Source organism: Orcinus orca, chromosome 12, assembly GCF_937001465.1.
Source record: "Orcinus orca chromosome 12, mOrcOrc1.1, whole genome shotgun sequence".
In the NCBI taxonomy this organism is placed as follows: Eukaryota; Metazoa; Chordata; class Mammalia; order Artiodactyla; family Delphinidae; genus Orcinus; species Orcinus orca.
In genome coordinates, this window is record NC_064570.1 from 47,878,541 (window position 1) to 47,890,105 (window position 11,565).

The following is an 11,565-nucleotide window of genomic DNA, read 5'->3' on the forward strand; positions in this document are numbered from 1 at the left end:
TAAAAATTCTACGATAAAACACCACAGAAATACTCATATTGTTGTACTTAATCAGAATTCACTACACACTATTTACACTTTTCAGTCTTGCTCTGAACTCAGAAACATTCTGGAAATGGAGTATGAAATGCTCACACCATGCTCATGTCTTTATCATTCCAAAATCCCGTAACAATTTTTGTGGTCTAATAACTTATTTTAACAGGCAGTTTAGATGAATTCACATGGAATATAAGGTTGGATGTTTTAAGACGGAAGAGAATGAAGGAAAATCAAGCATCGTAACAGCTGCCATAAGTGAGTTCTCTTGGCTTTTCAACATCTCCTTGAGTGCAAATAAGAGTCAGGTATTTTCCTTATAGTGAAACATGTATATAGTATAGGACCACGAATCAGATCATTCGTTCACTGAAATCATATTAAGAAAACACCATTACCAAAAACTTTCCTATGACATAGAAATGGTTAGCTATGCAGACAGCTTTCCCCACCAAAAATAAAGTCCTCTCCATAAAAACCAGACATAGCAGTTCAGTTCTGAGCTATAGCCAAAACCTCCTGTAAGTTCAGGTGTAGCATACAACTGCAGTATGTATATATCAGCATAATATCAGTATGTAAATACAAAAGCTTTTTTTAAAAAACCTTCAGGAAGAGCTAACTGACAAACTTTCAGAGGTGCTAGTAAGACCACGTTGAGAGGTGTTGCAAGATGCATTCATCCCTAAATGCTACTAAAACTCCTACTTTGTGATTATAACTATCTGAAGAGCAATCTACCTCCACACAGGGAAGATAGAGTTGCGTTAATGATTATAACCAAAGAGCGTCCCTTTTTGGACCTTTTTGATAACCTACTTTTCTTTAAAACTGAATTGAATTTTTAATACCTTGATTTATACTTGAAAATATCCAAAAGAGGAAGATAATGTGCAGTGTTTCTCAAACTTATTTAACCACAGGCCTCTTCTTTAAAGAAAGGCTATTAAAGAACACATTTTGGGAATTACTAAAAGAAGCAGGGGTCTTCTTGACCAAGCCTCTGGACAACAAAGACATAATTTCTTCAAAAGAATATCACTAATGACCCTAAATACTGATTCTGAAAACATACTTGTTTTAAATAGTTAGTTTTTAAACATCAATATACCACTAAAATATTTTTTTTTTCCAGGAAGAAAGTAGATAAGTAAACTAGACTAATACCCTAGTAAGATCCCAGAGAATATCCACAGCACTGTGTCAGGAAGCTAAAAGAACCCTAGACTCTTTCTCAGTTCCATGAAGGAACTAAAAATAGGTTTTCCAATAACCAAAGTTAAAGCAAAGTTGCAATTTCTAAGGGAAAACAATGTTCCAGTTAATTGTAGCATCTGTATTAGTTTTCCCAAAAGTGTCTGACTTCCCCCCATCCGGGCAAGAAGCATGTACATATGAACAGATAAAACTTAACTGAAAAGAGACAACTCAAGCTCAGCTTGCTCCCTCTGATGGACCTTTCTAACACAGCAGTATGTGCAAGGCATATCTCTGAGTGCCACGTCAACAGCAGCCAGGATAACGTAATAGGGCTGTGATGCACTCAACATTTTTAATTGGTTCTACTGCCTAAATCGGAGTTCGGCTTTCTTCCCCTTTCCAAAGCCTTAATTTCACCAAGTGAGATTTATTGCCACAGAGAAAGAGGCCATCAAATGCCTTTCCCAGCCTCCACCGTTGGTGGGAATTTCCTTAGAATTTCAGCCTCTTACATTAAGACTGAGTCCTGGTATACTGCAAAGAGAAGTACTCTGTTTACTTATTTGTATCCCACAGCAGATCAAAAGGGAATCAGCTGTTCTCCTTGGGAACAGCTGACTTCCTCTCTCTATTACCACCTCCAGTGCGCAGCACAGAGGGTGTCAGATGCTTGGTAAACATTTGTAGAATGAATAAGGAGTAACATTAAGATGTGTAAACTCGCTTATATCTTAGTGTGAATGAATTTCTCCACGCCCTTTTCCTGAGAAATTTTGGGTGGATCGTCAGTGACATAGAAAGAGGTAAGAGAGCCCTGAAGAGAAAAAGTAAAGCCTGAGGAAGGTTCCTCTTCAGTTCTGCCTGGAAGTACTGTCCTGCTATGGATCAGTCTAAAGGAGCCTGGTTCTTCAAAGGAAACCCCAGACTTCTTGAATGCCATGTGAAATTATCTTGCTTCTCCGTGAACATCTCCCTATACTTCAAAAACCTAACTCTTTCTGGGCTTCCCTGGTGGCGCAGTGGTTGAGAGTCCGCCTGCCGATGCAGGCGACACGGGCTCGTGCCCCAGTCTGGGAAGATCCCACATGCCGCGGAGCGGCTGGGCCCGTGAGCCATGGCCGCTGAGCCTGCGCATCCGGAGCCTGTGCTCCGCAACGGGAGAGGCCCCAGCAGTGAGAGGCCCGCGTACCGCAAAAAAAACACCTAATTCTTTCTTTCTTTCTTTTTTAATTTTGGCCACGCCGCACGGCTTGCAGGATCTCAGTTCCCCAACCAGGGACTGAACCCGGGCCACAGCAGTGAAAGCACCAAATCCTAACCACTAGACCACCATGGAACACCCAAAAACCGATTTCAACGAGACATCAACAATTGGCAATTGCTTACTGACAGCCAAGTAAGACCAAGAAACAGGGACCCTAATCTTTCAGACCTCTTTTCTAACGCCAGAATTCTCGGTATAGTACTCAATCAATTTCTAATACTTGAATTAACCAAACATAAAGAACACTGGATTAGCAGAATGTTATCTAGCCAATGCAATATGATCAAGCATTAAAAACCTAGCTTCTGAAGTCACATAAACCTGAGGTTGAACCCTGGCTCCACCACTTACTTAATCTCTATAAGCCTGAGTTTCCACATCGGAAAAGAAAGATTAAATAAAGCCTATCTCGGGACTTCCCTGGTGGTCCAGTGGGTAAGACTCCATGCTTCCAATGCAGGGGGCCCGGGTTCAATCTCTGGTCGGGGAACTAGATCCCACACGCATGCCACAACTAAACATCCCGCATGCCACAACGAAGACTCGGCACAGCCAAAATACATAAATAAATTAAATAAATAATAAATAAAAGCTCAACAGATAAGTTTCTTTAAAAATAAATAAATAAATAAAGCCTATCTCATGGAGTTGCAGTAAGGTTTAAAATAGAAATGCATGTAAAGTGCTTAGCACTGGGCCTGGCACATGTGAAGTTCTCAAGAAATATAAACCATCATTTGGAAGCCTAGGTTCCCATTCCAACACCACCTCCCTGGGTATCCTTGGGCTTATAATTATAAAGAAGCTAATGAACACGTGGAGACTGCCCTCTAATGCCGGAATTATCAATCATGAATAACGTAATAGAAAATGGACCGAGGGCTTCCCCGGTGGCGCAGTGGTTGAGAATCTGCCTGCCAATGCAGGGGCCACTGGTTCGAGCCCTGGTCTAGGAAGATCCCACATGCCGCGAAGCAACTAAGCCCTAGCGCCACATCTACTGAGCCTGCGCGTCTGGAGCCCGTGCTCCGCAACGAGAGGCCGCGATAGTGAGAGGCCCGCGCACCGCGATGAAGAGCGGCCCCCGCTTGCCGCAACTAGAGAAAGCCCTCGTACAGAAACGAAGACCCAACACAGCCAAAAATAAATTAATTAATTAATTTTTTAAAAAAAGAAAGAGAAAAGGAGGGAGAGGATATGGAATGCACGGGCTCTAGTCTCTCTGTTCCAGACTTCGAAAATGGACCGAAACTTTGAAAAAATAAAAGCCTTAAACAGTTCCAGATATGTTTTACGTTGTACTTGAAGTTAGCATACGTTTGATCACAGATGACTCAGCATTAGAATATCCAAAAAAAAAGACTGAAGAGTCAAACTTCAAAGCAGGTGTTCTCAAACACTTCAGGGCCTACTGTAGATGAGACTTTATATGAAACACGTGTGTGTGTGTGTGTGTGTGTGTGCATGTGTGTGAGTGAGTGTGAGAGAGAGATGGAGGGAGGGAGGGAAAGAGAAAGTGGGGAGAGAGAGAAAGAGAGGAAGGAAGAAGGGAGCAAAGAAAGGAGAGAGAGACAGAAGGGGGGTGGATCTCAACATTAACTGGCTAAAAGACTATCCTGTCACCATTTTTTCACCGATGAGGTGATCTCAGACCTTAAAGTTTATCGGCTGTACATGTTTCACATATCGACCAAGTACAAGTACAGGCTTTTGTGCCATCTAGCTGGGGTGTTACACAGGGCCATTACAAGTGCACAGGGCCCCTCTGCAGGAATTAGATAAAAGGCACCCAGAGCACAGGCTGGTTTCCAGCCACCACTGACCCTGAATTGTGTACCTCTGTGCAAGGGCACAACCAACCACACATGGCAGTCATGCAGACGAGCACAAAGATCTTCAGTATTTAGCTGGCACCCCTGTATACTTGTTTGTGTGTACACACCCCCACACACACAAACACGGCTGAAAGCCATCAAGGATTTAAATGAGTAAATGGAGAAAGACATTCAACAAAACTGAAAATAGAGAGTTTCAAAAAGTTCAAGAGAGCAGGTCCCTGTGGCCTCCCTCCCCTTCAGCTACCCAGAATTGGCCTGTTGTAGCAATGGGAACCTTGGGGACGGTAGAGATACAGAGGCTTCGACACTGCAAAACTCTGATCCCTGGTAAAGCTATGGTCTCTCTCCAGCAGTTGCTCACTCTCTCTCAAAAAAAGTTAGGAAGGAGAAAAAATAAGACACTCCACAGATACCAATGGATCTACTCACCTGAGTTTGCAAAACCAGTGGTAAACAAAAGACTGTTTTGTTTTGGTGTTTTGACTTCAATAAACGTCTGTAATCCCAGGCAAGAATATGCTAAATGCTGAAGGACCTAGTCTTAAAATGTTGACTCTGTGAATTCTGCCTCCTTGGGCTTTTCCCTCCCAGATACCCGATACGCATAGAGAAAAGACACAAAATAATTTTTGTTTACTACTACATATGCATATCTATCCTGATAAACTGTACAATAGTTGCCTTCCAAGCAGGTACATCATATTACATTTTGAACACTTTTGTATCCTGTGACCTGCAGAACACAACAGCTTTAAAAGCTATTTAAGGAACAGAAATTCCAGGTTAAATATGGTACCTGATTCACATGCGCAAGGAGCCAATGTACAAGAATATGCATGGCAGCATTGTCTATAGTAAATTTGGAAGTAACCTAAATGTTTATTAAAGGAAAAATGCATATAAAGTATAATATATTCATACAATGGAAAACTATGAGTTAAAATGCAAAGAATTTAAGCTACCAGCTCAAATTGAGGTATTATGGGGATAAACTGCAAACAATGCAGAGTAGAAGAAAGGCTGAATAATGATACATATAGTATAATACTCTTTATATATAAGGCTTTAAAACTCCCAACATTACCTCTCTCTTAGAATTTGTTACGAGTCTTATGTATTTTTTGTATGCACACTAAAGACCTAAGGAAAACTCTAAAAATAAACGAAAATTAAAATTTAAAAAAAAAAAAAGACCATTAACCATATAGTTGCCCAAATGGCAAGGAGGGAGCCTGATTTAGTAATGGAAATCACTTGGCCCTTTAAGTCATAAGATGTGTGTCTTATCTCCATTCTGGGCTCATTAGGACACTTTATTTCAACAAGCTTCACTTTTCTCACCTAAATGGGGTTGACAACGCCTGCCTTGCAGGATGACATGAAATAATGTATGTAAAGGCATTATACAGAAGGTCTTGGATTTGGTAGATCAGGTAATAACCAACCCTCTACACGGAAAAAAAATTTTGAGTCTGCACCTTTTTCATCTAATTTGGTATATGATTAAATATGACAAAGAACACACTAGGAAAGGGCAACCCTTCACCTCCCTCTTCCCAGTCCCTGATCTGGCTGTCTCCTATATTTAGCAGAGTGACAACCCCTTCCCCCCACCGCAAAAAAAAAAAAAACGCCACGAAACCGTGGTTCCTTCAGGGCCCCCTTCCGAACTCCCGTGACCTTGGAATACATATCTTTCATCTCGCCAACCCTGCCTCCCCGCAACACAAACAGCCCTCTGCAGCGCCGGGAGCAGATGAACAAAAACCCAACCGTCACGGTCACGAAAGAGACCGTAAAAATGACGGAGCGGTGTAATAGGGTTTGGAAGGGTCTGTTTGTTTTCAAAAATTAAGAGAAAGTCTACCGCAGACTCTTAGCCCCTATTCTGCAGAGAGGAAAGCAGGAAGATCTAGGCAAATAAGTTTTGCGACTTGTTTCCAAATACAGTGCCTACATCTGGATTCAACACAAAGACAGGCGCACCGAGCATGCTGCTTTTGCAACTGGACAGACCCACCCCTCACAACCTCCGCACACACGGACCCACAGAGGCGCACTAGGCGGCGCCGACGCTCGCTCCGCACGCGGGATGCCCGGGGGTCCCCGCGCCAGCCCCCTCGGGGATGGCCGCGGCGGGTGCTGTGCCTCACCTGTCTTGAAGACCATCTTGTCATCGTCCTTGGACCCGAAGGTCTTCAGCATGGACACGAAGAGCACCCCGCAGGCGTTCTGGATGCCGAACACCGACCCGTTGCACCACATAGCCGCCAGCATCACCAGCCAACCCCAGCCGCCCTCAGGGGGCTCAAGCGGCTCAGCGCCCGCCGGCCCCGCCGGCCCCGCCAGCTCTACCTCCACCTTCTCGGCCCCCGCCGCCTCCGGGCCATCCAAGGGTCCCGGGCCGGTCAGCGGAGCGGCCCCTGGGGGCGCAGGGCCGGGCGGCTGCGCCTCGCTCGGCCCCCGCGCGGCGGCGGGCTCCTCCTGGGAGGGCACCATGGCCCGAGGCGGCCCCCTCGGGGGCCGGGGAGCGCGAGGGGCGCGAGTTCCCGGCAGGCTCGCGGAGGAGCCGCCGAGTTGGGTTGGCGGGCTAGTGAGGCCGAGGTGAGGGTGGTGGAGGCCCCCGTGGGCAGGCGGCGCAGGGCTAAGTCTCAAGCCTCCTGGTCCACAGCTCCGCACCCTGACTGAGCAGGCGGCTGGGCAGCCCGGTCTTAAAGACTCCCGCCCCCCCGCCCCACCTCCTGGGGGCGTGGCCGGCGGTGGGACCTGCCCCGGCCCACCCCCCTCCCGCGGCGCGCGGAGCCAGGTGCCTGCGGGTGGCTGTATCTGCGCGCGCGTCTGCAGCGGGGCCTCCTCCTACCCGGCGGGGGTCACAGATGTGTAGGTCACCCCGCCACAAAGTGTTAACGGAAGGGGCGCGTCTCCTCCTAGGTGCACGCTGGGTGGATCATTAGGACCACAGTGCGGGACCTTCTTTAGCCTCAGCTCACTGACAGCCTCACGACTAAACTAACATTGTCTCTTTGTTTTATTTTTGTTTTGTTTTATGGCATTCACCTCTTATTACTAATTCTAATACATAACATACGTTATGCCACCTGCTGACTTAAAAAGGAAGTCGGAAAGATTAGAGGCCTTGTTTAATTTCTCCTGCATTCATATGCAATTTCCTGTGAATACTTGGCATAATGAACAGGCTCATTTTGGAAGACTGTTATACCAGTCTTCAAATAACAAACATTTTTGACAGACAGCTGAAAAACACTAAACTACAGCACAGTTGTTTGTACTTTAAACAAACACTAGCACCTGTATTCAACTCCTCTGTCTCCCTGAAGCATGGAGCAACAATGTATGTAAAAGAAATGAAGAGTAATTAGCTGCGCAACATTGAGCACAATTTTTTTTTTTTTTTTTTTTTGGCTGCACGGGGTCTTAGTTGCTGCATGCATGGGGGATCTAGTTCCCAGACCAGGGATAAAACCTGGGCCCCCTGCATTGGGAGCACAGATTCTTACCCACTGGACCACCAGGAAAGTCCCTTGAGCAAAATTCTTAATTTCTCAGTTACTCAGATTCTTCACTTCGAAGTCAAAATATGCTAGTTACTTTATGATGGAGTACACAAATGAGCGTGATTGATCACATTTCTGCCTCTATCTGTTCAAAATCTAGTAGAGAGAAGTCCTGGGATAGGAGTGTCGGATAATAAGTGTTACAACACATATACAACAAAGAGAAGTGGGATGGAACCATTAAATTCTCTTCAAAATGCTAGAGAAGAACTTATACAGCAAATAGCCTTTGAGCTGAACCCTGAATCATACAGGCAACTTCAGTGGACAAAGATAGGGGAAGAGCCTTCTAGGTAAATAGCGGAAGCTAAGGGAAAGCAGGGTGTACTTGAGGAACAGGGAACAAAGCTCAAGTATATGTCTTAGGGATGGGATTAGAATGGTAAACTAAAGAACAGTTGCCCAAGTGCACAAAAATGAATGTACAAGGATGTTATTCCAGCACTGCTGGAAATAAAAAGTGGAAGCAAAAGTGTGCATCAGTAGAGAATTGATTAAATACGTACTATATAACCACTAAAAGTTATGATGTTCACCTCTGTTGACTTTGAAAGTCACAACATTTCATTGAGCAAAGAAAGCACATCCAAAAAAAAATGGTATGGATTATAACACAAAATATAAAATAGATATCCATGAGTCAATATTGATATAAGTAAATGATTAAGTACATAAATAAGGGGGGAATAAACACCTCCTTGCCTGACCTTCTTTCCCCTCTTTTGAATGGTGAATTCTCACTCTATCTTCAAGGCTTAACTCTAAAAGGAAGTCACCTTTATCAATTCTCCCTCCAGGCTTCCATATTTTATCAATTCTCCCTCCAGGCTTCCACTTTTCACAGTCAGCAGAGTGGTTTTCAGTCTCCTTAACTGAAGTAAAAATTTTCAGACGGTCAGATGATGTCTCATGGAGCTTTGAACCATAGCACCACGCACAGTGTAAGTGAACAACAAATAGTTGTTGAACCAAATTGAATTGAATTGAAAAAAATTTTTTTAAGAATCACACAGCATGAAATTGATCACATCAACTTCATCCCATATTTTCAGGTGGAAAATTGTCAGTATTTTTTAAACAACATGAATTTATTTCCCAATTGTAAAAGTAATACAAGCTCGCTATAGTAGATACCATAAAAAATAATAAAATTTTTAAAGTTTATTATTACACCACTCATATAACCTCTCTTAACATTTAATAGTTTTTAATTATTTATGTATTCATGGAAGATAGAGCATCAGTTTTGTAACTACCATTATTGCATATTTCCCCTATGAACTATGGTATGGCATCGTAAAAAAAATTACGAGTCTTTTAACCCTTAATGAAAATTGCTACATCCAAGATGATGAATGAAACATAAAGAAGCCCAATGAGATGAGGATGCCCAGTAGACTTTGCCGCAGGCCATCTTCAAAGGTCCATGTGACTTAGATTTGTACATCAGCAAAGTTATTTACCAGTTACCACATGTTATGAATCTTCAGGACTGCTCATAAAGCTACAAATCTACTATGTTTCCTTCGAGTCTTTTTTTTTCTTTACATTTTTAAATAAAATCAGAATCACGGTATTGTGGACTGTGTACCCTCCCCCCACCCAGGCAAAAACTCGTATTGAAGCCTTAATCCCCAGTACCTTAGAATGTGACTGTGTCTGGAGATAGGGCCTATAATAAAGGTAATTAAGTTAGAATAAGTTAGAATGAGGCCATGAGAGTGGGCCCTAATCCAATCTGACTGGTGTCCTTATAAGAAGAGGATATTATGACACAGAAAGAGAGAGACACAAGGGAAAACCATGTGAGGCCACAGGAGGAAGGCAGCCATCTGCAAGCCAAGGAGAGAGGCCTCAGAAGAAAACAAACAAACCTGCTGACACCTTGATCTTGGACTTCTATCCTCCAGATCTGTGAGAGATAAATTTCTATTGTTTGAGCCAGCCAGTCTGCAATATTTTGTTATGGCAGTCCTAGTAAACTAATATACATAACTAAGCAAAATTTTGTACACTGCATTCTTTTCACTTAAGCCATTGTATCATAAATAACTTCCCATGCTATTAAATATTCTTCAAAAACATGTTTAGTGGCTATATAGGCTTCAACTATAGAGATGGACCATAACTGATTTAACCATTTCCTATCACTGCACATATAATTTATTTCCGGTTTTTCACGATTATAAATAATACTGTAATAAACATCCTTACACACAAATATTTATCAGCATCTGTGATTTTTTTTTTTTTTTTTGCAGTTCTCGGGCCTCTCACTGTCGTGGCCTCTCCCGTCGTGGAGCACAGGCTGCGGACGCACAGGCTCAGCGGCCATGGCTCACGGGCCCAGCCGCCCCATGGCATGTGGGATCCTCCCGGACCGGGGCACAAACCTGTGTCCCCTGCATCGTCAGGCAGACTCTCAACCACTGTGCCACCAGGGAAGCCCTGTGATAATTTTTTAAAATAAATTTCTAGATGTGAGATTACTGGTGAAAAGCACATGCATATTTTAAGACACTAAACACGTTGATAAATTTTAAAGCAAATTTGTCAGTTTATAACCCCACCAGCACTATATGAGAATGCCATGTTAGTGCCCCTCAGGAAGTATGGAATAATATGATTATTTTTAAATCCTGCCAATTTAGGATTAAAATGAAATTTCATTATTAGTTTATTTTTCAAATCTTTAGCTATAAGTGACAAATATATTTATTAATCATCTGAATGTCCTTTTTTATAAATGGTCTCTTGATAGTCATTCTCCACTTTTCCCAACAGGGAAATTGATGTTTTTTTCTTAGTGATGTTTACTAATGTTTCTCATATAAGTCCCATGCATTTCTCATTAGGATCATTTTCAGACATTTCACTTTCATGTTGTTGTTGCTGCTGATGTCGTTGTCACTGCTTTTGTGAATGAATTTTTTTCCATGAGAGCTTCTAACTGGTTGTTGCTAATACAGTAAAAAACAATTAAGTTTTTATTTTTACTTTGGTCTAAATTTGACGGTAAAGCATTATCTACTAGATTAAGATAATGAACACCAGCCTAATAAAAAAAAGAAACCTTATCATTTTATAGCTTGTTAGATCCAATCCTACATCTTAAATGGATAAGTTTTAACTATGTGTACACATTTACCCATTCTACATTCCTAATTGAAAGTAACTTCAACATTTTTTTTCTAATGCAAACAACTTCTAATGCAATGACTTCTCCCTTCACATATTTTATTTTTATATAAAGTGTCTTTAAAAGCAAACACTGTGCATCAGTTTTTATACTGTTGATTGTTCAATAAGTCTTCTCAAACCCCTATTAGGGGATCCGAAACCAGGTTAAGAAGGTTGAATAATCTTCAGAGAAGATGTCTCCAAACTATGCTATGCTGACACCCTCCAACAGAAGACACAGGCTATGGTGGCAAGAGCACTTGGAATCAGAAGATGAGCTCTGTCACTTCACCATCTGTGTGACCTTGGCCCAGTCACTTGCCTATCTGCAGGTCAGTTTTCTTTGTTTTTGTTTTGTTTTAATTAATTAATTTATTTATTCAATTTTGTCTGCATTGGGTCTTCATAGCTGTGCGCTGGCTTTCTCTAGTTGTGACAAGTGGAGGCTACTCTTCGTTGCGGTGCATGG

At 42.6% G+C, this 11,565-nt stretch overlaps 1 protein-coding gene across 1 annotated transcript in view; it reads right to left on the reverse strand.

Moving 5' to 3' along the window:
- SLC16A10 (solute carrier family 16 member 10) overlaps positions 1 to 7,007 on the reverse strand; it is a 142,669-nt gene extending 135,662 nt beyond the window's left edge. Inside the window, exon 1 of the mRNA XM_004264718.4 lies at positions 6,495 to 7,007. Within this exon, the coding sequence (XP_004264766.2) occupies positions 6,495 to 6,840 (346 nt within the window). The 5' untranslated portion in view covers positions 6,841 to 7,007. The remainder of the gene's footprint in view (positions 1 to 6,494) is intronic.
- Between the last annotated feature and the right edge of the window lie 4,558 nt (positions 7,008 to 11,565).